General features: G+C 46.3%; 1 protein-coding gene across 1 annotated transcript in view; it reads left to right on the top strand.

Moving 5' to 3' along the window:
* Nucleotides 1–1,564: 1,564 nt before the first annotated feature.
* Nucleotides 1,565–27,780, top strand: part of Kctd1 (potassium channel tetramerisation domain containing 1) — a 182,762-nt gene continuing 156,546 nt past the window's right edge. The window contains exon 1 of the mRNA NM_134112.5: nucleotides 1,565–1,695. Coding sequence (NP_598873.2) covers nucleotides 1,687–1,695 — 9 coding nt within the window. The 5' untranslated portion in view covers nucleotides 1,565–1,686. The remainder of the gene's footprint in view (nucleotides 1,696–27,780) is intronic.

Below are 27,780 nucleotides of genomic sequence, written 5' to 3'. Positions count from 1 at the left end.
GAGTCATTACAGCACTGGTTTGTTGGACCATATTAAAAATAAACAAATGAAAAACTTAATCCTTCCTTTTTCTGTTGACATTGTAACAACTTCTTTATCTTAAAGGTAAAATGTTGGGTAAAAAAATCCCTTCCTGTTAAATGCTGCTGGCTACGGGTATTTGCAAGGCATATCTGGTTCTGCATGGGTTTCTGTATCCTTGGTTGTACAACCTGCTTGCTCGCTCTCTCTCTCTCTCTCTCTCTCTCTCTCACACACACACACACACACACACACACACACTATGTGTGTGTGTGTGTGTGTGTTTCTCTCACTGTGTGTATTCTCTCCCATGTGTGTATACATGCATGCATATATATGAAGTGTCAGCAAAGTCTTTGGATTAACTGTGAACTGTGAAGTGCTCAAAACACATACCATTTCAAAAATATCCTGCAAGAATGTAACACTAATGGGAAGTTAGCCTTGAATTTACAACCAACCATGAACTGAATTAGATAAAGGGCAGTCTTCAGCAAAAGTCTTTGAGCAGAGTCCTAAAGAGGAAGAAATGATGGGGGTGGAGGGTGGCTCAGAACTCAGAGCTGCAATCTGGGGAGATGTGTTTACCTCAGTCTCCTTGCCTTCATGGAGTCCTTCCATCAAATAATGGATACACACACACACACACACACACACACACACACACAAAGGTACCGGGGGAGGCAAGCAGGGACAATACAGGAGGTGTGCTCAAAAGGTTGATCAAATAAACCTAAATGGTAGGTGTGTTAGGTTTTGTTTTGTTTTAATTTTCCTACTATAAAAAAATGTAGTGTAACTCTTTCAATCTTTCTACAATTCTGCATGGTTGAACATTTGAAATGAGTTTGTGCATCACCCCCAGGCAATGATTCAGACTAGATTGGGGCAAAGTAGACTGCATGTGCTTTATTTTTATCCACGTCATTTGCGACATTTATGTCCCCAAAGGAACCAAAACCATGCTGTTCTATTGCCAAATTATCACCTAGCCTTTGATCAGACAGGGCGGTGAGCCTCATCAACAAGTTGTGGGACCTTCCTGTAACAGCAATGTCAGGTCAACTCGAGAAAGTGAAGCAGGAGCCCGAAACACAAATAAAAAGAAACAACCAACAATCCTTATAATTATCATCATCTGCTGCGTTTCCCTCTTTTGGCAAAGAAACACTCCATCCATTTGTAGAAATCGCCCGCGGACACGTTACATCAAAACTAATCACAACGATTAAAATCAGCTTTTCTGTGCAAGGGAAGAGTAAAAAGCAAGTTGGAGGCCGGAATGAGACTGTTTTTCCAACAACAACAACAACAACAACAACAAATCTAGGAAAAAAAATCGTATATGTTTATTACTCTATAGGTCTATGCAAGGCTTTATTTTTTGAAGATCAACTGTGAGCCCTGTGATCGGTTAATTTGATTTAAGTTTTATTTTGGAGATTTGGAGTAGAGGTAGAGGCGCGAGCTAATTGTATCCTGATCCTTGCCTTGAGGGGTTTCAAAGCCCTGGAGCAACTCTCCTCTGTATTTTGTTCTGTCTACCTTAGCCAAGCTATTGCATTTCTCTCTGGTGTGGCGAGGCGAGCAGATCGCTGGGAGAGAAATCGGAAAAGGGGGGAGAGGAAAAGGAAAAGGGGACTTGGAGAGAGACTTTGTGCTTCAATGTTTCAGGTAAGATCTGACGGTTTGGGTTTGTTATTATTTGCTAAGGAGGGTATGGCTGGGACTTTGGGCGCAACTCGCTTTTACGCATGTGCCAGGCATGGGGCGAGAGCGCGGCACACTCGCACACACGCAGCCGGGCGCGGACGGCGGCTGGGGATCCGCTCGCACCGGCTGCGGCTCCTCGGTTTTCTTCCTGGCAGAAGAAGCCGAGCGGCGCGGGCGGAGGCGGCGAGAGCCCCGGCTGGAGCTCCGCGGGGTCGGAAGGCGGCGCGCGGACGGGGCTAGGGGTCCAAGCGGCCGGGTGCTGTGTCTCGGAGCTCACCGCTGCGGCTCTCGGACACCCGGGTCCCGTCCCGGCTCCCGCCAGCCGCGCGCGTCCATTCTTCCCCGGGCGCCGCAGGGCTCCGCGCCGATTGCGTTGGGGGTGGGGACCGTCGCCCTGCTCTCAGCCAGCCTTGGCGGCGCCCCCCGGGACACCCGCTCAAAGACGCCATTGTGGCTGCTGAGCGGATCGGGCCCCCAGGCGCTTTATTTATTTATTTATTTATTTTTCCCTTCCCCTTTCTCCTGGGCTGAGCCCTTTTGTGAGCCGCGGCTGGTGCCCAGAGCCTGCCCGCATGCCACCCGGGCTGATCCAGATTCGTCGCCTTCTCCCACTCAGGCGCCTTTAAAGCCTTTTCCCATCCCCTCCCATTTCCCCTCCCCCCCTCCTTGGGTGCAAATGTTTCATTTATTTTTAAAAAGCACCGGTTCCTCTTCCTTCCCACCTTCTCCCCTGATAGAGACCTAGGCACACTCTCCGGAATCGACGTCTCCTTGGGAGGCTGGCGCGGGCTGGGGACGCTGGGGTAGGGGAAGGCTGCGGCCGCCACCGCCGCAGGTAACGGCGGCTTTTCAGCGATTGCCCCTTTTCCACCGAGCCTGCAGCTCCGAGTCCTGAGCCGGCATCCTTCCCTCCTCCTCTTCTGGAGTCCACGGTTCTCTTAAAGGGACAGAGTTTCGTGGCCGCCACCGGTGTGCGCGGTCGAAACCCGCGCTCTGGGGCGCAGAGGTGGGAGGAAGGAAAGCAGTTTGGCTCCTTTCTGACCTCTTTCCTCCCCATCCCCCAGCCTGCCTCCCCTCCTGATGGAAATATGGTGTGCGCTTCCTCTCCTGCCCCCAAGAGGGACCTGGCTGGAAAATAAAAGAATCCTCACCTCCTGGAAAAAAGAATGGGGCGGGTGACGCGTTGTGGTGAACTGCTTGCAAAGTGAGGTTGAGTCCCTGAACGCCGAAGTAGGGGGAGGGTGAAACTGGTGCGAGGACCCCTTATCTGGATGCCCGCCGGACTCGGGCGCCAGGCACGCAGCAACTTCCTAGAGATCCCCGGCCGGCTTGGATCGCCTTTGTGCTCTTCAGCACTTAAGCTGTCGTGGAAATGATTTTTCGGTGTTAACACCTTTTTTTCCCCGAAACTGTGTTTCGCGGGCCGACTGGGCCGGAGCGGACAAAGTTAGCAAAGTTAGGATGGGGCGGTCGGTTTTGTACGTGGAGACTCGCACGGGGGAACTGTCCAAGACCTTTATGCTCTGACTTCCTGTCTAAGAGGGACACCTCGGAAGGCAGAAGTAATTTGGTACAAATATATTATACAAATACTACCGTTTAGGGCATAGGACTGGCTGCTTTCAAGCAAATTTTTGTTGCTCCACACCCCCCCCCCCCGTCCCCGCCTCTGTGTGTGTGTGTGTGTGTGTGTGTGTGTGTGTGTGTGTGTGTGTGTGTTTGTGTGTGCGTGTGTCCTTGGTGGCACCCGGGAAGACAACAGTTTGGTGGCACTCGGGGAGACACACAGTTTAACATACTCATTCTTTAAGAAACGTTTGCCTTCTGTTTTCAATCAACTAAGCTGGCAGCTAGAGATACAAGTTTATTTGAGAATACCCTCTGGGTACCAAGCATGCTTGGATTGTTTTAGCAAATTAAAAATGAGCAAAAGGCTTTTACCTTCTCAGCAGTAGACTCCTTAAGAGACCTCCTGTTTCGTGTGGTGTGTGTGTGTGTGTGTGTGTGTGTGTGTGTGTGTGTGTGTGTGTTCCAGGGGAAACATTTTCTGTGTGTTTTTAATGTAGAAAGGAGAAAATGAAGAATTTTTCAAGGCTGAGGCTGATGCCACGGAATGATTCATTAAATCTTGAGTCCACATCAAGGAATCCACCTGCCTGTGTGGGAGGCTGTAAGAGCTAATAGCCAGTCGACTTGGCGAATTTTAAATAGCAATGAGTCCATTTGTCTCCAGGATAATGGGCAAGATGCCCGTTTATCCCTCATGCTTAGATTTCGGTGGCATTTGGCTTAGGAGAAAGGACTGGTTGTTTAGGAGTCTGTGCCGTTAGCGGTCCTGCTGATGCAGATTAAAAAGAGCTGTTGGTGATTGTAAGGATGGCAGTAGGTTAAGTGTTTAGTTAATGTGGTGACAAAGGTGACCCTGGAACTGTAAAACTTCGCATCGTAGAGAAAACTTCCTGGGCTGGGGCTTGTGTGTAAAGAGAATGTAACTAACTAGGCAAAAGTGCCGTAGGTTTGCATGGAAGAAATCTCTAGACGCATGGAGTATGAATGATAGTTGGGGGTGGGGGTCTCCCACCACAGCATGCAAAATGACTGCAATGGGTTTTGCTCTATTAATTATGCCCGAAGCACAATATAAACTCCCGGAACATACACTAGAGGTCTCTCTTCTAGCTGTACAATTGTTATTCTTGTGATTCTTTGCTAGAGCATGTATAGTGGGGTACCTGGTTCATAAGTAATTTTACCTTCCTGGTTATTCTTCATATTCTTATGTGAAGCATTTATTTTGAGGAGACGATTCAGTAATTCCTGCCCACTTTATGCTACCCAAGAATTCAGGAAGTAGCTACAATAAGACAGATTTCTACTAGCTGGTGAAAATGTCCTGGTCAGTTTGCATTGAAACATGTATTTTAGGCTTTTCTGCATCAAATTATTTATCTTTAAAAAATACAAATAGAAAAGTGAAGGTAACAGTTGCTTATATAAATGCTTTCTGGTCTTGACATTTCTAAACTCTGGGTAATTACCATACACCATCCTGAAATATGATTTTTGTTTTTGTTTTGTTTTTGGTTTTTTCTCAGATCTACTATTTGCATCAACTGTAAAGTCACTCAAACCTGGCTTTTAAAAAGCTGCTTCTTAAACTGCATTTTTGAACTTTTTTCAACTATAATTTATCATTTTTCAATAAACAAAGCATTTATTCGTCCTCAAGAAGAGACATCTTGGGAATGAAAACTTTTGCATGTGAGTGTGTGTGCTTACTTGGAGAACTTATTCATGGCAGGCTTGAGAAACAATTTGCCATCCTTGGACACAATTACAACTCTCTGACTTCCCATTCATAAAAAATGTACCAGATGCAACCAATGCTCTGCCTTTGAGGAGTTTAGATTGAGAGCTCTGCAAAGAGTAAGATGAGATTATCTTTTAAGAATCATTTCTTGAAGTCTGTTTTCATTAAGCTCATCCATTCAGCCAACCAATATTTATTTGTTCTGGCTGTCCAGGAAACTTCGTTAGATGCTGGAGCCTCCATGGTGAGGAAAGACATCCAGGGCCTTGATTGCCCAGAGTTTATGATTACAGAGACAGATTAATTGAATAATTGAACAACTGATAGAGATTAGTGCTTCGAAAGAAAAGGGAAATTTTAGTAGTATGAACCAAGAGGTGCAAAATGGCCAAGGCTGGATCAGATTTCCAGAGAAAGTTCTAGAACCTGAGATCTAAATGTTAGAGAGGCAAGTGGATGAGCTGGGCTGCAGTGGTTTCAACCCTCAGGGTGACACTAAGGGTAGGGGCGAGAAGGCTGGGGAGGAAGAAGGCAGCGCATGCTGAGGCCTGTGCACAATCCTGGAAGCACGTGGGCAAATGATTACACAGAGCAACGTGGTGAATGCAACCTTGGATTGGCCATTACAGTGGGTTAGGTGAGAGCACATCAGATGTAGCTAGCAGCAGGAGAACCAGTGATGGAAAGATGTGCAATCCGCTTTGAAGGTAAACTTCTAGGAAAAGCTTGGTTATGGATCACCGAGAGGAAAAGAGAGAAGAATATCAAGGTTTGGGGCTTGTTGAGGTTTGAATGTTTTGCCCCCAGGTGGCGCTGACTTTGAAGGCTGTAAAAGTTTTAGGAGGTAGAGCCTTGCTTAAGGAAGCGAGTCAGTGAGGATGGGCTTTGAGCTTCCAATCCACTTGCTACTACCTGTTCAACCAAGATGTACGGCTATGGGAAGTACATGGGTACAACCCTGCCACCATAAAAGCCATTGCTACAGTGCCTTTCCCTCAGATATGGACTGTACCCCTCAAAACTGTAGGCCCCAACAAACCTTTACTCCCTGGCTTAGTTAGGGTCTCATAGCTGAGAACAGACACCATGACCAAAGAAACTCTTATAAAGGACATTTAACTGGGACTGGCTTACAGGTTCAGAGGTTCAGTCCGTTATCACCACGGTGGGAGCATGGCAACATCCAGGCAGACATGGAGCTGGCAGGGCTGAGAGTTCAACTTCTTGTTCCAAAGACAGCTAAGACAAGACTGGCTTCCAGGCAACTTGGACAAGTGTCTTAAAGCCCACACCCACAGTGACACATCTACTCCCACAAGACCACACCTCCTAATAGTGCCACTGCCTGGGCCAAGCATATATAAACCATCACACCCTCTTAAGTTGCTTCTTGCTGTATGTTTAATCACAGCAAGAAAAGTAATGAATGCAGGGCATGTTAATCAAATAGATATGGTATTTGGAAGGCTGGTTTGGTATCTTTTGCTTCCTCTCGAGTGACCAGAAGGAGTGGTAATGAGAAGGCCCATTCACATCCAGTGTATCTAAATTCACAAGGCAACCATGGCATCTGGTCCCGTCATTCTTCAATTGCTCCATTTGTTCCACAGTCCTGTGCAGTGCCTGCATCCATCAGGGCCTCCTCTGCCTGTCCTTCACATCCTGTCCTCTAAGCCCCTTTTGCTTGAACTGCCCTGTAAGGTCTGTTCAAGAAGCTCCTGATAAGCTGGAAGTCACCACTGAGACAGGCTTTGGAACAGAGTCAGGTGTGTGTCTTATGACATACATGAACTGTATCATAAAATCACTGGTGTGGCCACTGGCAAACTATAAGTAACCTCTCACCCATGCGCCTGTAAGTAAGTCTAATTCAGTCCGTTGGGTCATTTGAAATGGCTTGAAAGTAGAAGTAGTAGTCCCAGTAGTGACTGACAGGGAAGGGGAAGAGGGGGGGAGGGGGGGCAAGGAGAGGGAATGGGGCGAATAAGCACATTGTGTACATGTGTGAAATCTGTTACTGTGCACAGAAAACCTACGTTAAGAACAATGTTTAAAATACAAAGGCCTTAAATTACTAGGAAAGCTAACTGTTCAGCAGCAGGAGAGATGGCGCCATGGTTAAGACTGCTTACTCTTTTGCAGAGGATCTGGGTTTGGTTTCCAAAACTTACATGGTGGCTCAAAATGGCTTGTAATGTCTGGCTTTGGTGAGTTCTTGCATTACAAGCCATTCCTATAAACTGTAGTGGGCAAAGCACACCTACATAAAAGTAAAAAATGAATGGACAATTTTTAAAAATTAGCTGCTCAACTCTGCCTTCTAAAGTCATTTGCATGCAAATAAGATAATCATCCCATTCAAAAGGGCAGCAAGAAAGGTGTAAGGAAATAAGTCACCTTTAGATTGACCTTTGCTTAGATACATTGTTGTGTATCTGACCCTTGAATACACAGTGACCACAGCAACTCTCATAAAAGAAAACATTTAATTGGGGGTTGCACACAGTCTCAGAGTCTATCCATTATCAGCATGGCAGTGAGCATGGCAGCCTGCAGGCAGACATGGTGCAGGACACGGTGCAGGAGAGGAAGCTGAGAGTTCACATCTGGATCCAGAGGCAGCAGGAAGAGAGACACACTGGACCTTGCTTGGGCCTCTGCAGCCCCAAACCCCACCTCCAGTGGCACACTTCCCCCAGCAAGGTCACACCTCCTCAATCCTTTCAAGTAGTGCCACTGCCTGGTGACCAAGCAATCAAGTCTGTGGGCCTATGAGGACAATTCTTACCACCACGGTGACGTTTATGTTTCTGTGTCAAAACACCCCACAGAAGCAAATGGGAAAAGAAAGGTTCCTTTTAGCTCATGCATGGTTTCAATTTACAACAAGAAAGCCACGATGGAGATGCCTAATTTGGGGCTGCAGGCCCCTGTGGGGCTGCTTAAGTGGCAACTAGCCAGAAAGTACAGAAATCCGGACTGGGACTGGAGGACAGGTACAACTTACACAGATCAGAGTAACCCACTTCAACTTCCTAGACCCACCTCCTAAATAATCCACACACACCCCCAGGATACCTCTACCCACTGGAGAACTAACATCCAAACCACGAGCCAGCTGTGGAACACCTTAAACTTAAACTGTAGTGATCCCCAAAACATGTGGACCTCTCTTGACTGCTCCTTGGCTAGCCTGGTCTCCACACGGTCTTCTCATGTCTCTTTATAAGTGAGCGCTTTGGAGCTTCTGAGATCTTGTTCCTTCTTTTAATTTGTCCTTACTTCTCAATAACTTATCCTCTATGTCTAGATTCACACACAAAAAATGTAGAACATCTAGTCTGTTGATTAATTTTTTTTTCTTTTGGTTTTTTGAGACAGGGTTTCTCTGTATAGCTCTGAATTAATTTTTAAATAATCTGAAATTGGGCATTTAGTGGTTTTGCTTTCAACATTGAAATTTATTAGAAAGGGGATTTCCATTAAAGAACCCTGCCATAAATCTTTTATAATAGTCTTTTCCTTCTCTGGTTGTACTTCTTCCAGAAAATTCCAGTCTGGGCTCCTTCCAGAAAATTGAGGCTTCAGTTATTTCAGGAAGCAACATGAATACCATTCTCTTCATGGGAGTTTGATTCACACGTAAAGCCCTAAGGCATTTTTTCCGATGGGTCTCATGTAGGTAGCCTTTTGGGAATGTGGGGCAGGCTTTGATGAGATAAATGCCCATCCTTTCAGCCATATCACCTGGGGTTCCATCTCTCTCCAACCTGCCTTGTGTGGTTTCTGAGAGAACAAGCAGTATCGGTACCTCCAGGCACCCCCCCGTCGGAGGAGCCACCCCACTTCTGGCCGCTCAAACCTTCAGAGTGCTTGAGTTTCACTGTTTCCTGGCTGCACAAGATGGTGCCCACACACTGGGGATATCCATGACCCAAAGGAGCGAATCCAGCATTCCTTGCCGGGCCCCTCAAATAACACTAGTTACAAAGCGTATATTCAGTCGTTAAGTCAGGGGTGGGAGCAGGGTAGGGACTCTAACCCAGAAGAACAACTATCAGAAGTGTCAGAGGAAAGCATTAATGATAAACTCAGAGTCACCAATAATGTGTCAGTATTGCATTAAGGAAAAGAAGTTATGACGCTTCCCCCTTGGTGTAAATGAACCAAGAGCCAGCCTGGATTTGAATTCTTTCTCTCTGTGTGTCCTCTGTCATTCCTGTCTGGCTGTTGTACCAGTCTGAATCTGTGCCTGCATGAATGCTGCATTGTCTTGTCTTTCTCTTGTCTCTCTACCCCACCCCCACCGTGTGTGTGTGTGTGTGTGTGTGTGTGTGTGTGTGTGTGTGTGTGTAGGTCCTTGCATGTCTGTATCTGTCTGTCCTTAACAAAGGGCTGTGCTCTATATTTACTTAACAGGGAAAAAAGTATCATATGAAGAAGGAAAGGGATACCTTATAGAAATCTTTAACAGAGTTTCACACGTCACTGGTTCTAACTGATCCCGTTGACAAGCAAACAAACAAACAAACACTGTCAAACACTACTCAACTGCTGTTTCCAGCATTTGTGGGGTGTGTTCATTTTATAAGGATGCTTTCAGCCTGTTTTCTATCTCCAGGATTCATTACCATAACTTCACACACACACACACACACACACACACACACACACACACACACAACTACACACACACACACACACAACTACACACACACACACACACAACTACACACACACACACACACACACACACACACAACTTTGGGTCATTGGCATGGAAGAGTACATAACTTAAGACTATAGCTATGCATTAGCTTAGGTTATAAAAGTTGGTTGTATGGGAATTCCAGGGCAAATAAGGTTGTTTTTGCATTGTTCTCTTCAAGGTGGGTTAAATAAACAGCCTTAGTATGCACTAGGACAGCAGTCTTAAATGACTTTAAGGGATGTAATAAACTTTGGCTATGGGGTGCAGCAAAAGTTCTAGTCCATTTGAATGTAACAGGTATTTTTTATAATAAGACATCAGGACAGCCAGACTTTAACATTAATCTCATTGTTCTACAAACATTTCTAGCTCACTGTTTATTCGGCTAATATGACTAAATATTTTCTGAAATGTATGGTCTCTCTGCTTAGCATAAAATTTGGAAGACCCTCCTGCCTCTGCTACCACACCTGGTTGTTTTCTGTAGCACACTGCTACGTGTCCTGAACTGTCTCAGACCCCAGACACTCTTCTCCCACCTCCCTCCCACTACCTCCCCATCTGTAAGCAAAAAAGAAAGGAATAGAAATGGTTTGAGAAATAGAGAGAAGGCTTAATGGATAACGGTGCTTTCTGTGTGAGCATGAGGACCCAAGTTTGGGTTCCCAGAACCCACAAAAACGTCTGGTGTGCACCTGTAACTCTGACAGTGGGGATCTAAGCAGGTGGGGGCAGATGTCAGGAGCTCACTGGCCAGCAAATCTAGCCAAAACAGGAAGCTTCAGATTCAGTCGGAGATCTTGTCTCAAAAACTAAGGTAAAGAACAGTTGAGGTAGATACCAGCTAACACCCTCTGGCCTTCACACAAGTCTGAACACATGCACACACCAGTGTATGCAACCAAGTACACAACAAAGTGGTTTGAGATTGTTGCCACCAAAACACCCAACCCTAGAACTCCTGCTAAGCAAAGTGTATTTTCACAATACTCTGTCACATCAATGAAAATGTCGATTTGTTTTCTACTCAGAGAGAGCTGACAGTAATTCGGTCAGTGCCCGCTGCTGAGACAGCCTGCTGCTAGGAAAAAGCCTTCTGAACTGAAGAGAATGTTAACTGGACAGGTTTCAAAGGCTCTCGAGAGGCGGGGACGCCCTTCCTGGTGAATCCCTCCTCTCATCATATTTGTGTAGTAATTTCACTTTGCTGAGAATCTGTAGCTAATGGAACAGAAGACGTATACAAAAGTCAAATCCAAAAGTCTCCATGGGGAAGAAAGAAAAGACTACGTTGTTCCAGGGCATTGACCATTGTCCCTCAAACATGCCCACCCCGAGACCCCACGTTCACACCTGCCCCTGTCAGTTTCTCACTGTGACACCTTGCTGGACTTTATTTTTCTAAGCCTTGGTGTCCAGAGACTACCAAGTTTCTGCCTTGTGACTAAGATACCAGTATGGGATGATTATAAGCAAGACAGCAACAGCCTGAGGGCCGTCCTGAGAGCTAAATGGGGTGCACATGTCCAGCATGTACTGGCTCTCAGAAGAGAATATCCTATGATTAAGAGTACACACTGTGCTTCTTTCCCTCGCCTCTTTAGTTCTTTTTGTTAGGTTGGGTTTTGCTTTAAATATTTATTTTTGTTTTGTACTCATAGGCATCAATGTGTATGCATGCCCACAGAGGCCAGAAGAGGGTTTCAGACTCCCTGGAGCTAGAGTTACAGGCAGTTGTAAGCTTTGCATTCATGGGTGAGGGGAACCAGACTTGTCCCCTGGAAGAACAGCAAGTGCTCCTAACTTCCCAGATTCCATTTGTGGTTTTCCTTTCAGTGTTTTATTTTTATTATTGTATATGTGTGAGTGAGTGCATGCGTGTATGTGCACTATGCGTGTGTCTGGTACTCAGCTCCCCTGTCAAGTCCCCTGAAACTGCAGTCATGGGTTGTTACAAGCCTTCCATTTGGTACTAGGAACCAAATTCAGATCTTCAGCATGGATAGATAGCAAGTGTTCCTAAATGTCTAGCTGGCTCTCCAGCCCCTGAGGTTTGGTTTGGTTTGGTTTGGTTTTCCTCTTCATTTTGAGTCATGGTCTCATGCAGCTCAGGCTGGCCTCCAACTTGCCAAGGTTGGCCTTGAACTCCTGATCATCCTGCTTCTGCCTCCCAAGGTCCAGAATTACCAATGCTGGCTGCCCTACTCAGTTCTTTAGGGCATGCAGCATTAGTGCTCAATAAATAATTTTTGGATACATGAACACAGAATAAAACACCAGGCTCCGACTTTGTCTTCTTGTAAGTCCCCTGGCCTGACTGTTACAGGCTTTTTCTAGCTAACTACATCAACCATCTGGGACAGATGAACTTTTAGATCTGGGAAGTTTGTTCCAAAAATGGTCCTCTTTCACTTTTCGTTCTGTTTTGCATTAAAGAGGAGGTCTCAGGTAGCTCGAGATGGCCTGGAGCTTGCTATGCAGCTAGTAATAACATTGAACTTGGTCTCTCTCATCCTGCTCAGTCCCCGCCTGGGTGCTGGGATTACAGGTGTGCCGGCACAACTAGTTTTATAGGTATTGGGAGACTGAAGCCAGGGCTTTGTACACGCTAGACTACATTCCTCGTCCCCTTTTACTTCTTGATTGCGCACAAGAAATTCCTCCTGGGTACAAATGTTGTAGGGTTTCAAAATACTGCAGACGTGTAAAGCTGGTCTTCGAAGATGGTAAGTGCTCCACCCTATTCTGACCCAACCCTGGGAATCAAATCAGAAGATTCCCACTCAGCAGAGGAGCTCCGGAGCTGGTGCGATGCCCATTCCATCCAGCAGATGGCAGTGACGCACACTCCTGGTTTCTGAAAGCTGGGTTGAGACAGCTTTTAAAACCTGCCTTGGCTCTTTCACGGAAACCATTGTGGCTCAGAGGGACAACAGGAAGCGCAATATCTCCAAGTAGCCCAGTTTTTCTTAGGCAGTGGGCCAGGGAGGTGAGATAAAGCGTATACTTCGTTAGCACTCACTGATTGCGATTTCCCAGAGATGGGAGTTGTGTGTGTGTGTGTGTGTGTGTGTGTGTGTGTGTGTGTGTGTGTGTCTGTGTGTGTGTGTGTCTGTGTGTGTGTTCTTGAATTCCAGGTTAAATCAATTTAAAAAGTGCTTTCATTCCCTCACATTAGCCATATTAAAACATGCTTAATTGAAAGTAATCAGAAATCTGGAATTTAATAACGGTAATAACTCAGTTTGAAGTATTCGTGTACCACCATGAAGGGAAGAGTCCTACACATTGCTGTTTGTAGTTCTGTCTTGCTTTTCTAGTTGCTTGGAACTCCACACCCACTGTTAAGTCTGTAACTGTAAATCTGGCTTCATCAAGTCCTTTCTAAGAATTAAGATACTAATTATTCCCAACCACTTTGTAAAATGGGGGAAATGCTTATGCCTTGGCCTATAAAAAGCACAAGAAGGTACTTCAGGGTGGCTGGGAATGTTGCTCTATGATAGAGTGCTTGCCTTGCGTGCAGGAACTCATGAATTCAATCCCCTGATTATCATAAAGCAGGGATAGTGGCCCAGCCCTGAAATTGCAGCATTCAGGAAGTGGAGGCAGGAGAATTAAAACTTCAAGGTCATCCTTGGCCCGAGATGCAAAAGACTCCATTGAGGGTAAGGGAGAGAGAACATTGGCTATAATTCATCCTCGGACACAGGGGAACAAGTGAATGACAGTACAACATAGCATTAATCTGTCAGCCCCGTGATAGCTGGGGCCTTGGTTTAGAGATATGGGGAATCAATGCTGAGAGTGAGTGGGGATTTATTTGTTCTAGATGTATGTGATGAACTTTTAACAGGGAGGGGGCCTTTAGGTATTCACAGCTTTTCAGTCGTTTTCAGAAATATGAAATGTTATCGAGGGCTCTACATGGTTCTGCTCCCATTGCTGGCTCGTTCTTCTCCTGAGGCTTGTCATTCATTTCCCAAGGAGGTAGAAATGGCCAGATGACTTGCTAAATCTGTCTTTCTTTCCTTGCTATCTAGTCACAGATGACTGGACTTCTGATCCTCCTGCCTCCACCTCCCCAGGCTTGGGACTGCAAGTGTACATAAGTGCATAAGTTTCTTGCCAGCATTCATGAGGGACAGCTAGTAACACGGCGACTTTGCAAAGGCAACACACAGTGGTAAAAGGAAGTCACCCTTCCTGCTGTGTGCTGTAACTTAGCCCTTCACTGAGCCAGGCTTGGGCTTGGAACAAGAGACTCGGGCCTTGGGACGTGGAGGCAAGAGGATCTGAGCTCCAGGCCAGCCTGTGGCCTTTATTGAAACCCCTTTCAAAATAAACAGGCCGACAAACTAAATGTTCTTTGAAGTCTGGGAGGCAAAGCTGGTGTTGGGGGCTGAACTTTCATGGGTTTGAACTCTGCAGCCTGTGATATCATCAAATAAAGTAGTTAGAAACTTCAGTCTCTAAAAGAAAGCCAGAATTTCAGGATTAAATCTTCTTTTGGTGGCTCAAGTATTTCAGAGATCTGAAGAATAGGCATAATGAATCATTCCGAGATTGCATAAGTCACACTGGCTATAGAACAAGCAGGTGGTTTTCTGAAGGAAAACCAGATCTTGATCTAATGTTTACCCAGTACAGCTATCACTGCTGAGCAGGAAGAACCATGAGAGTTCATGACCAGTGGAATCCTGGGTACCCTGCCAGTCATGTATGTTGGTAGGAGATGAGTCAGAACTGAGAACGTGAGATGGAATGAGAGTTCTACAGACGTTCACCTTAAGCAACTATTCCCAATCATTTCCCCCCTTGCAATTAAGCCTCTGTGTTCATGAAAAGTCATTCACAATGCTGCCCTTTGGCTTCTGATGTATCATTGTGTTCAGACGCACTAGAAACTATGGATATTTCTAGCTGAAGCTCAGAGCATATAAAAAGCTCAACGGATTCGTTCTGCATAATTATTCAAGGGTCTTCCATGGTCATCTCCCCAACTTAAAGAAAGTGTGAGCCAAGAATTATCTCTGAACCCCGAGAGATGGTTCGTGGAGTATCTGCCACCATGGCTTAGAACCCGAGGTCAACTCCCAGGACCCACTGGGTGCATGGAGAGAACAATCAGAGTTGTCCTCTGAGCTTTAGATCCTGCACACGCGACACTCCCATGTGCCTGCACACACACACACCTTAAGTACGTAAGTAAAGCGAATGTAATACAATTTAAATGCATTTCAGACTCAGACATAGATTCAGATTTTGCTACTGAAAATGTGCTCCTAGATTGTTTTCTTCCTTTGTACAATTGCAATATTCATGTACTTGAGTTATTCTTGACAGCTCTCCTGCAAAGTGCAGATGCTGTGGAAGAACATTCCTAAATTACCCCACTACAGAGTAAGACAGATCATTTTGTTTTTTAACATCTGAAAAAAAAAGCTCTCTTCTAAGTTTTTGTGTTAACTCTCTCTCCTTATGAAGAAGGGGGGGGGCTCAATACTTCTAAGCTGGTTTGATGAATAAAGCTCTTTGTACATAGTTGTTTTTAACCTCAGATTATGAACTTGTGTAGTCACACATAGGATTTGTTTGTGGTTGTTCAAGAGTGGATAATGGTGTTTACAAACATTCTGTCTCCAAGGACAGGGATGTAGTTCAGTTGGTAGAGTCCTTGCCTAGTGTTCAGGAAACCCTGGGTACACGCTCTAAAAAGGCACAAACTGGGACATTGTTGTAGATGCCCCTTTTGATCCCAGTGCTTTGGTGCTTGAAACAGGGGTTTAGGGTTATCCACGGCTAAATAGTGAGCTCACAATGAGTTAGCATGAGACAGTAACCCAGGGATTTGCCACAGACTCCCTCCCAATTTTCTTATTTTACCTCATCAGTTATAAAACCTGACCTCAGAGTCATCTTGACTTAGCCAACCCCTTAGCTAAGTCTTTGCTGCGTTTAAGTATGAATCATCACCCTGTAACTGAGTGGCTCTCAAACCCCATGCACCAGAGTAGCCTAGGGAGCCCCTTAAAAGCTGGTTCCTGGCTCCACTCCCAGTTTCTGGGTAGGTGTAGAGGAAGGCCTAAAAATCTACATTTCAAACAGGCTCTGCTGAGCACTGGCCTCTATTGTTCCTTGAACCTCACTTCCAGAACATTGATAGCTCAGTGGTGAAGAGCCCTGGCTGCTCTTCCAGATTCTCAGCATCTCCATGGAGGCTGACAGCCATGTGTAATTCCAATCCCAAGGGATCTGACACCTTTTTCTGACCTCTGGCTTTGTACCCTTATGGGGCATACACACACTCCAGCACAGTAGTCATACACATAAAATGAATTTTAAAAGAGCATCTGTCCTCGGGGACAGTAAACCCCAGAGATGTTCCAGGAAGGAAATAAAACAGGACCTGCCAGCCAGACACTTTTGGGAAACACAGCATACACTGTCTCCTTTGAAGTCTTTTTAATGCAGCTTAAAGTTTCTGGAAGGTGTGTAATATGCAGAAGTAATGTTCTAACTTGGTGTTTTTCAAACGCGTTGGACTGTAGAGCCCTTTATTCTCTCTTGCTACCCATTAACTCAGAATCATTATTTCTGGAACACATCAGCTAGACTTGTGTCACAGTGCCCCTGAGAACTAGTCTCTCTGACTTCCGCCACCCACAGCCAGTGAGGTCAGTGGGATGTGGAGAATGTCAGTTGCCACTGCTGTCCCTCAGCGGTCTGCCGCTCTAGCACTCATCTTTAGGCCAGAGTGTATGATTCGCCCAATAGTTCCCACTGAGTGAGTGAGCGACTTTTTGACCTCAGAGCCCATGTAATCCCTTCTCTAGCCCCTCTTGTCCCTCCCCTGCTTTTGGTCCTGCTCCTTTCTGCCTCCTCACTTAGCCTCACTTCAGCAGCTCCTGTCATTCCTCTACTTCCTGGACCTCTGTGTCCTTGGTTTTCCGAGGCTCACTTTTCATCCTAAGGGCATGTGTGGTGACTGCAGCTTGTCACACAATTCTTTTAATTGGCGCCATTAAAAAGATCACCTGATCCTGGCTGACAAAATGGGTCTGTGGGTAAAGGAACTTCCCACTGTGCCTGAGAGCCTGAGTTCATCCTGAGGACCTACTGGTAAAAGGAAGGAGTCCACTTCGGCAAGTTGTCATCTGACTCACGTGTGTGCTGTGGTATGTGCACCCAAGCCCCTCACAATAAATAGTAAATAAATATCAATAGACGATAGATAGATGATTGATTGATTGATTGATGTAGGTTTAAACGTATTTTAAAATCATCTATTTAGATACAGTGTGTATGTGTATTAATTTTGTTTGTTTTGTTTGGTGTGGTTTTTTGTTTTTGTTTTTATTTTGCTTTTTGTTCTGCTGTGCCAGGCACTACCCTACATCTTACCAAATAGTGAGGAACCAGGCAAGGGTGGTCCTGGGTCTCATTTTCATTCCTGGGGTGATAGGATAAGAACTTAATCAAGGGCTGAGGAAGGCCCAGTAGGTATACTGCAAGCATGAGAAACTGAGTTTGATTTTCAGCACTTATATGAAAACCCAATCATGGTGCTACATACTGCTACCCCAGTGCTGGGGACATCTGGAACTCATTGGTCAACCAGTCTACCCAAATAGAAGAGCTCTAGGCCACTGACAGGCCCTGTCTCAAAAGCAAGGTGGGTGGTGACTAAGGAAGACAGCCAAGGACAACCACAGGCTCACACACACTGTTAGGCACAGATGTTAGTGCACATACACACATATGTCCATATGAACATGTATACAGACACACTTGCAAAGAGGTGGGCTGCATATAATTAACTGCCATAAAACAATTCAAGCAGGTGATTGGGTGAAGCCTTTGTGAAGAGGTGGCACACAAGCCAGGGTCTGGATGGCATCACAGTGGCTGGGCCTGCCTGGTTCCTAGGTACTGCTTGTGCTTGGAAGACCCTTTCCACTGTCCTACCTCATTCTTCATGGGGAGGTGCGGGAATCAAGAGTCCCTTCCTGTCTTCAGTGGCCTTTGACTCTGGCTTACAACTGCAGAACAATCCAAATGCCAGCGTGCCTCCCAACCCTCAAACGTTTCATCTTTAAGCTCTAGGATGGCTATATCTGGAGATCTGGCCTTTGGGCATATAATTAAGGGAAAATAAAGTCATGGGCGCCTAGAGTCTTTGTCTAGGTCAGGTTAGTGTCCTTACAACAAGACACATCAGAGACCTGCTTTCTCCGCTTTTGCATCAAGAGATGGTGTTTGTTGCTTTGGACATTGCTGTAACAAAATACTTGACAAATGCACCTTGAGGGAAGAAATGTCAGCACAAGAAGACACAGCTCATCAACTCAGAGCAGGGTGGCAGTGGGAGGGGCGCGGCCTGCAGCAGGAGGGGCGTGGCCTACGCTGGTCTGGATCTGAGATCAGGCTTCGCTTGCTCTCAGGAGGCTCAGAGCGCCAAATGCCACTGCTGACTGGCTCTCTTTCCCCTTTTTACTTAGACTGAGACCTCAGCCCACAGATGGGCCCCACCCACACGCAGGGTGGGTCTTTCCACATCATTTAAGCCCCTCTGGAAACACCCACAAAGACTCTCAGACCCAGGTCTCCAGTCAGTAAAGATTACCAGTAGTGGGGACTGCTGGGTGGACAGCAAGCTGTTGGCTGTCTGCACAACAAGGAAAAAAACTTCGTTCAACTCAGTTGGCCAGCGCCTGGATCTCGAACTTCCTGGCCTCTAGAACCATGAGAAATAAATTTGTTGTTTAATGCCAACCTGTCTGAAAGTATTTTATAATAGAACCGTCTGAATAAAATATACACGTTAAAAAACAAGACAGGAACACACACACACACACACACACACACACACACACACACACACGCATGCACACGAACACACACGCACACCTCAGACTTCCCTCCCCCTGCCTCTTCTTTCATGCGGACTGCATTTTTCAGATCAAGTCCTTTCCTTGTGGGTTCTGGTAGCACAGCCGAGTGGAACAGGATCAGAAACACGAGTGGAGCATGTCTTCACTTGTCTAGCGTGGAAATCTCTGTGGTCTTCCAGAATTTCATGCTCTTTGATTGACCTTAAAGACCAATTTTTGTCTCTGCTTGTCACCAACTCTCAGACTATTTTCTGGTGTACAGTCTTTTTCTTTAACTGAATGTATTTTCTCTACACGATTTTAAAAATGGGAACCTATCACTGAGTTTCACATTATTCCACATCTGTACAGTTGGTTGTCTGCCGCTTTCCAGCTGAAGCAGAAAGGCAAGTTTGGAACCAAAATTGGAAAGGTGGTTTAAGGAAACGTTTCCTCCTGGACTCTGCCGTCCAACCCCCCCCTCTCTCTCCCTGTCTCTCTCTCTCTTTCTGTCTCTGTCTGTCTGTCTGTCTCTCTGTCTCTCTCTCTGTATCCTCAGATTGGAATCCCAACCATTGTTTATTTTGTAGAATACTGTCACTGGACATGCCTGTTTAAGTCTCATCTGTCTCCCAGTCAACCTGCAACAGTCAAATTCTGGGCACTGTCTATGGGAGCAGTGACAACAGGTAGAGATAAGATGATAAGACATTGACTTCTGCTGCCACAGGTAACTCACAGCTCCCGTGCTGGTCATAGGGAAGTCCTGGCTCTCCCACAGGGAAACACCCTGCTGGCATCATCCCTGGTGAATCAGAGGCAAGGCCCAGCATTTGTATCCAGGAAAAGCAGCTGCCAGGGCAGGAGGAGAAGGAAAGCTACACCCGGAGAGCACACTGCCCGGCTGGTGGGACACGCTCAGACAGCTAAAGCAATGCCAGTCTAACCACTTCGAGATACTTGCATACCTGCACACACTCATGTACACATATGCACATGTATATGAGTGATTGTCATATCTGCACACACTCATGTACACATATGCACATGTATGTATATGAGTGAGGTGTTGTGTCTGTCTCACTATAAAGCCTAGGCTGGCCTCAAAGTTGTGCTAATCCTCCTACCCCTGCCATCCAAGTGTTGTGATCACAGGCATACACCATCAGCCTGGTCTTCCTTTCTGTTTCTAAATGGAACCTATTGGTCTGGTTTTATTTTAAATTTTATTTATTCATTTATTTATTTATTTACTTGTTTGTTTGTTGAGTCGAATTCCATCGTTGAGGATGGTCTTGAACTTCTCTGGCCCTCTTGGTTAAGATGACAAATGTGAGCCACCACACCCAGTTTGTGTGGTACTGTGGCTCTAACTCAGGTCTTCATATGTGGTAAGCAAGCACTCTGCCAACTGAGCTACACTGACAGCCCAGTCACTGAAGGACACAGAATGGAGCCGTGTCGATCGTGTCGTTAGTGGATACTTCCCATTAGAGCTGCTGAGAAAGCTGGTGAAAGCCATTGCACTTTGTGCCTAAATGGGGCACTGAGCAGAATAACCGTCAAAATGATGAGTGCCTATGGAGGGTCCAGTGGTTAGACATGGCATGCCAGAAGGAAGGTACCTGGTACCCTGGGGAGCCAGGTTCTCATAACTTGAGCGTAAGGAGATTGGGGGAAGTCACAGAGAGAGACCAGCAAAGAAATTTTTCAGAAAGCAAAGTGAGGTCCAGCTGCCTGGGAGACCAAATGGCAGCCCCCGTAGGAAGGGACTGTGGTGGGAAGAACTCTCAAAGCCGGAACTGAGCCACAGAGGGCAGAGATCTCATCTGCCGCAGAGATCAGGCGCAAACCGTATTACAGATGCTGCAGGCTACTGACTCGCCGGCATTCTAATAGGCACGGCTGAGGTGTGAGGATGGTCCCTGTTCACCAGGCTTGGAATCTTGGGGGAAGGGAACAAAGGACAACCAGAGCAGGTGATGACCCCACCCCACCCCGGCAAAGTGGCAGAGGCCCAGCAATGTTCAAGTCTTACTGGAGGGAGCAGACATCTCTGAGGGCTTAAAGATCCACATAGCTGAGACAGTGAAGCAGACCAGAGGTAAATGTGACAGTGACACAGAAAAGCAAGGAATGTGGGCTGGGATGTTGTTGGCTTCTCCCTAGTATCTTGAGCTCCTCCTGACCCCCGCAATTTCTGGGATTCACAATCCTTGCCTCCTCTGAGTCTTCCCTGAACCTCTGACTACGTCTTTCCTTCAGTGTGTCTGTCCATCCCAGGGAGTATCATGTCCCTTGACTTGGGTAAGAACTATTTTGCTCCCATCTATCCCCGCCCGCATAGGGTACACCTCCACTTGGAAGACAGACACTGTGTGGAGTCTCCAGGTGCGCTCACTCCCTTCCTGCTCTCTGCGCTTCTCCTGCAGCGGCCTTACCACCCACCACGTGCATTACAGGCGTGTACCATAGGACCATGCCTGGCGATGGCTGAGAGATCCTTTCCCAGATACTTCTTTGGAAATGACATGACATTCTATCCTTGCTTTAAAACATTCCCACAGCCTACTGGACAGGACAGAAAAACCTGGCCTGACCTAGGAGCCCTATATCCAGTGGCCTTGGCCAGATTTACTGGGAACTCCTTTTACCACCCCACTTATATCTCAGGCTACAACCTCTCCATACTTTCGTTGTTCCAAACTGCTGTGTCCTACTGTCATCTTCTCTCCTTACAGTGTCTTTTGTCACTTAGGGACCCCTATTTCTTTCACCCTTGAATACACACAGAGACAAAGGACAGACACCATGCCAAGCTCTGAAAGATCCAAGCCCAATTCTTTTTATTTATTTATTTATTTATTTTTATTACATATTTTCCTCAATTATATTTCCAATGCTATCCCAAAAGTCCCCCATACCCCCCCCACTTCCCTACCCACTCATTCCCATTTATTTATTTATTTATTTATTTATTTATTTATTTTCTGGCCCTGGCGTTCCCCTGTACTGGGGCATATACAGTTTGCGTGTCCAATGGGCCTCTCTTTCCAGTGATGGCCGACTAGGCCATCTTTTGATACATATGCAGCTAGAGTCAAGAGCTCCGGGGTACTGGTTAGTTCATATTGTTGTTCCACCTATAGGGTTGCAGATCCCTTTAGCTCCTTGGGTACTTTCTCTAGCTCCTCCATTGGGAGTCCTGTGATCCATCCATTACCAAGCCCAATTCTTACATGCTGACCTTGGAGACAGCTTGGGTTGCAACTGTGTTAGCATGTCCCCATTTGTGTCAGACTTTCCTGGAGTTTGAAGAGGACCAGAGTTGGGGAGTAGAGGCAAAGGGACAGGGGAAGGGATCCCGAAGTGCTTGACTAACCAACAAAGAGAGAATTTGGGAAAATCTTTTTAACTAGGTCATCCTGACAGAAGAGACTTTCTAGAAGTGTGAGTTGGTGGCACAGTTGTCCTTTGTATTCAGGCATCAGGACTTTTGCCAATACCAAAGTAGATTTCCCTTATAGAAATTGACATGGTGTCTTCCTGTGGCCAGCACAGTCTTCCCATGTAAATTTCTAATGGCTCGTAGTGGGAGTGGGATGTGAATGGCTGTGCTATTCCGTCTGCATGTTTGCTACCATGCAGCGTTCTCCAGGGCTTCCATCCCCCGTCTGTTTGCTACCGTGCAGCGTTCTCCAGGGCTTCCATCCCATGCTGGTTGGAGGGCTGACTTTAACCAGAGTGCATAAAGTGAAGAGGTTGGAAAGTCAGGTGAGGGGTCTTTGGCAAGAGTGACGGTGCATATCTCTCTAGCCATTGGCTACTGTGCCATGCTGTTGTCTTCCAAGTTCGTGCTCTAGAGCAAAACAATCAAACCACAGGAAGAGACTCTCTCAACGTTACCAGCAAAACCCTGGAGACAGACAGATAAAGTATTTACAAGACTAGAAGATCATTAACTGTCCAGGTGTGGTGATTAAATTTGAGAAAATATCCCCATAGTCTCGGACATTCGAATACTTGGTCTCAGGTTGCTGGCACGGTTTTGTTATGGATAGTGTGCTGTGGAGAGTTTACAGACTTGTGGCATTTTGATTTTGCTCTCTCTGCTTTATGCTTGGGTTTCAAGAGGCTAGCCCTCCACAACTCCCCCCTGTTGCCTCTATTCCCCCATCACAGACTCTGAACCTCTGGGATGATAAGCCCAAATAAACTCTTTATTCTATGAGTTACCTTGGTCCTGGTGTTTTATCACAGCAATAGAAAAGTAATTAATATACCAGGAGCTTGTGAAAGTGTAATTAGAGTGACTCTGGAATGGTTTGCCATTAACCTCAGAGACTAGGGGCTTAGGATAAATCAAAGATGCTTCTATTACATATGTGGAAAGGAAGCTTCAAACGTCATCACCTTCGGAATGGTAGGGCTGAAGGTAGAAGGTAGATACAGAAAGCTGGGTGCATCTGTTGGTGAATGATCTACAAACAGTATTTTAAAACTAAGTATATGTAAGAAAGAGACTTCTACAGGTTTCTGAAATGACACTAGGGGCCTGTGGCTCATTAACTCAAACTGTCCTTGGTGAGACAGGCTAAGATGGCAGCAGCCTGCAAGACCTTGTCCTGGGCCTGGTATCAGCTGCTCTTCACAGTAGCTACTTAAGGGTTATAATTCCTACCCTTCAGATACGGAAAAGGAAGCCCAAAGATCGCATGTTATTCCCATACGGTCACATAGCTTAGACCATAGTGGAGATTCCAGATCAGCTCTCCAAAGCTGAATTTCTGGACTACATCAATTTCCCCACTGTGTCACAAACAACAGCCAACAAAAGCAAAGGATGAAATGGTTTATCTGGGCTCCACTTGAAGGTTCAGTCCATCATAACAGGAAGACACCGTAGTAGGAGAGGGAGACAACCAGTCACAAAGCTCTGCAGAGAGAGGTGAACAGGGGCTCCCAGATCACTTCCTCCTTCCTATTCAGTCCAGGACTCCAGCCCTTGGACTGGTGTTGCCTGCATTTCCAGCAGATATTCCCATCTCGGCTAACCTAGTCTCACACGTCTTTCATTAACACACCAGAAGGCTTGTCTCTGTTGGTCATTACTGATTAATATTAATATTGACTGACTTGGTTTTTTGTTTGTTTGTTTGTTTTTGGTTTTGTTTTGTTTTTTTTGTTTGTTTGTTTGTTTGTTTGTTTTTTGGTTTTTTGGTTTTTGGTTTTTCAAGACAGGGTTTCTCTGTATAGCCCTGGCTGTCCTGGAACTCACTTTGTAGACCAGTCTGGCCTCCCAAATGCTGGGATTAAGGACGTCACTCCTGGGGTGGGCTGATCCCTGATCACACAGTAGCTTCTGAATGCCTTCGTGGTCTAGAATCATCTCCCGAAAGATGAAGAGGCCTTGCCTCTCAGGAATGACTGTTCTCCTCATATGCTGAAAAAATGCTGAGAGATCGAATGGAGTCAATTGTAGCTCAGCTTCTCTCTCTAGTTCCTGGAACTGGTAGAGTGGCGGTGACCACACTAGGTGGGCTGACCCCATAATAGAAGACTTAGCACATTTCTCAGCCCTACCCACATGCTCACCACCTCCTCCTCACAGCTAACCTCAGCACCACCCCCGGCAATCTGGATCATCTGCCTGTGTGAGAGAACCGCCTTTATGCTCAGAGGCTCGGATGGCCAAAGATGCAGGTGGAAGCTCTAGAATGTGGCTGACATCTTAGCACAAATGGAGACCCGGGCTAGGAGGAGGGAGCTCAGAGGGGGTATGGGGTACGTGAAAGCCCCTGGCCCCCAACAGGAAGCATGGAAAGGGGGAAAAGAATGAAGGCTCAGTTTTACAAATTCAGAGTCGTGCTGGCATGTCAGCTGTTGTGGACAAGTCTGGAGACACCCAGGGGACCTGTGCAGTCAGCAAAAGGAAAAGAAAGCAGTGGCTAGTTTGGGAAGCCAACAGCAGGCTCCCGGTTCAGAACCCTGGTCTACAACCTAGCCACTGTGGAATCACACCAGAGGGAGCAGGTGAGGCTGTTATGGAGTCCAACCCTGAGTCTAAAGCAAAGAATCCTTGTGGCATTCTCATCTATTATAAAGTGCTCTCTCTCTCTCTCTCTCTCTCTCTCTCTCTCTCTCTCTCTCTCACACACACACACCTTGTTTTGTGCAGCAGGGCCCCTCACTGAGCTGGACCTTGTCATTTCATCTAGGCTGGCTGGCCAGCAAGCCCCACAGATCTGCTTATCTCTACAATTACAAGCACATGCCACCATACCTGACTTGGTAATGTGCGTTTCTGGGGGCTTGAACTCAGGTACCGTGCTTATTCAGTGAGCACTTTGCCAAACGAGCCCTTCCCTAGAACCTATATGAGCAGTTAGAGTCACTCCAAAGTGTCAAGCTGGGAGCATTCTACCAACTCAGTTACCGACAACCGTGTATTGGTAATTAGTGGCAACGGTCTGGTTGCTAGGCTGCCCTACCCATGCCCAGATACAGAGCCACAAACAAGTGAGCATGAGTCTTCCATGGGGTTTTGAGCAACTATGCGCTCAGTCTGTGAAGGGAGAACAGGGCCTGGAACCCTTTTGAGTTCCATTTTGGGTTCAGAACATATGGGTATGTCACGCCACTAGCCCAGCCTGGCACTGGGAAAGACCTTAAAAAAGTCTAAGTTGCTCCAGTCTGAGGGACCTGACATAGCCAGGTCAAAGGAGAGCACTGGCTGTGTAGCCTCTCGCAAGGAACATGGGTTTCATTCTTTGAATCAAAACAGCCACTAGACAAGGTCACTCTATGGCCACGTGAGCACAAATCCCATTGGCAGCCATGGATACCTCAGAGGAGAAGAACATTGCAACCATGAACAAAGCCGTCTCTCCTATGACTGACCATACTCAGACTTCCACATCTGTGTCCCGTCCATTCTCCCAGAAATGTATCCATCCCCTGGGCTCACTGCCTAGCCTACTTGGCTAGTTCCAAGCCAGTGGGGAACCATGTCTCAAAAGCAGGGTGCTCAACATCTTTGGCAAGAATTTTACCAAAATGAGAAAACCCTCCAGCCCCCATTATAAGCAATTTGAATCAGCCCCAAAATGCCATTCTGAAACAATTCTGAAAACACCCCCTCCCCAGTCCTGCTAAAGAAATACTGTACTGTGGAAGGTGGGAATGGTCTGCTTGCCACGCTGTCCTGTGACACGTGCCCAATCACATGGGCATGAAGAGCAACATCTAACTTTGTCCTCCATCTCTGTATGCATATGTACACAGGTGCACCTGCACACAGAAACACACACAGGCACACACAGGCACGGCACACACAGGCACACATCGGCACATACACACGTTTTAAAAGGATGCTCTCTACCACCCGATTGACATTGCAGTTCACCAGCTCCATAAAGCTTCGCCTTCCCTTCACCATGCTGAGGCCCATCCCTAATCCCCATCCCTATATCCCCATCCCTATATCCCCATCCCTATATCCCCATCCCTATATCCCCATCCCTATATCCCCATCCCTATATCCACATCCCTATATCCCCATCTCTATATCCACATCCCAATATCCACATCCCAATCCTCCCGATGCCTGCCCCCAAACGTTCTTTTCCTACACTTTTGCCTGCTGTGGCAGTCTGAATACATCTATATCGTAAGAGGTGCGTCTTGGTAGTCTTTGGCTGGTGGATTTCAGCAGGGCTATTATAAGGATGAGTAGCTCACAGCTGTGCCTAGCGTGTAGGGTGCCATTGTTGTTGGGATATTCTGGGGTCTTTCTAATCTACTTACCATGAAAAAAGTTACTTAGAAGAGTTACTCATCCCGCTAACTCTTCATATTCAAAGCAAGTGAGACCTGGGGACAAATAGAATGTCACCTGGAGCTTGTTGGGCATGCAGACTCATCTGTCCCATGCCAGACTCACACTTATTAAACACATGCTCTACCATGGAAGGGTGTGTGTGTGTGTGTGTGTGTGTGTGTGTGTGTGTGTGTGAGTGTGTGAGTGTGTGTGTGTATTTTGAAACAAGATATGATGTGACCTAGACTGGCCTCAAATACTACATAGGGAGCATGACCTTAAACGTCTGATCTTCCTGCCAATGGTGGGGTCATAAGTGTGGGCCACATGACCAGTTTACACAGTTTTGGGAACTGAACCCAGGACTTGATTCATGGGGAACAAGTCCCTACCAATTGATCCACATTTCAGTTCCCAGTGTGGTGTTTGTTTTGATTTAAAAAATATTTAATGATATTAAGTTTTATTTTGCATGAGTGCTTTGCCTGCATGTATGTATGTTCATCACATACATGCCTGGTGCCCTCTAAGGTAAGAAAAGGGAGTCAGATTCCCTGAAATTGGGGTTATAGCCATGTGGGTACTGGTAACCAAATCCAGGTCTTCTTCAAGAGCAGCCAGTGCCCATTACCACTGAGCCACTTTGCCAGCCCCCAGTGTAGCTTTTCAAAAAGACTATGGGCTGTGAGGGGCAGATTTCTCTTACATTCATGAAAAGCACAGCTGTGGCATTAGAGACTCGCCTCTGTTAACATGCTCAGATGGGGTGGAGGGGATGATTAAAGAACTACTGCCCAAAGGCATCTAAACAAAGGCCAGATCCTTGGGGGTTTCCCAGAAGTACGTGTAAGGAAGCCAAGCTTGCTCAGGGAGTGTGTCCAAGGCTAGGGGACCTTACGTGCACACGACTACCATTCACGAGCAGTTCCAGCATAGAGAACAAAGAAATGGACGAACAATTTCATCCTTGGAACTTGATGTTTTCCCACCCCAGCCCTGTGATGCAGCAGAGTTCATTGTTCTCTCCTTGTGGGGAGGAAACTGAGGCTCCGAGATACACTAGATTCTGTTCAATTTCACTAGGGTGTCACGGTGTAAAGATGAATGGATCAGAGATCAGGTTGAAACAAGTGGGAAATACTAACCACCAGGAACAAAGTTTAAAGGCTAAGAAACAAAACCCTCACAAACTAAGAAAAGTAATTAAATATTGTTCATCAGTACTGGAAGACTTAAACCAGGGACTTGCATAGATCTCATAAGAACACTACCACTGAGCTACATGCCAGCTGTTTTATAATTAATTTGGAGACAAGGTCTTGTAGAAGCTTCC

The sequence above is a fragment of the Mus musculus genome, chromosome 18 (assembly GCF_000001635.26).
Source record: "Mus musculus strain C57BL/6J chromosome 18, GRCm38.p6 C57BL/6J".
NCBI lineage: Eukaryota > Metazoa > Chordata > Mammalia > Rodentia > Muridae > Mus > Mus musculus.
This window is presented reverse-complemented; position numbering and strand designations above follow the sequence as displayed.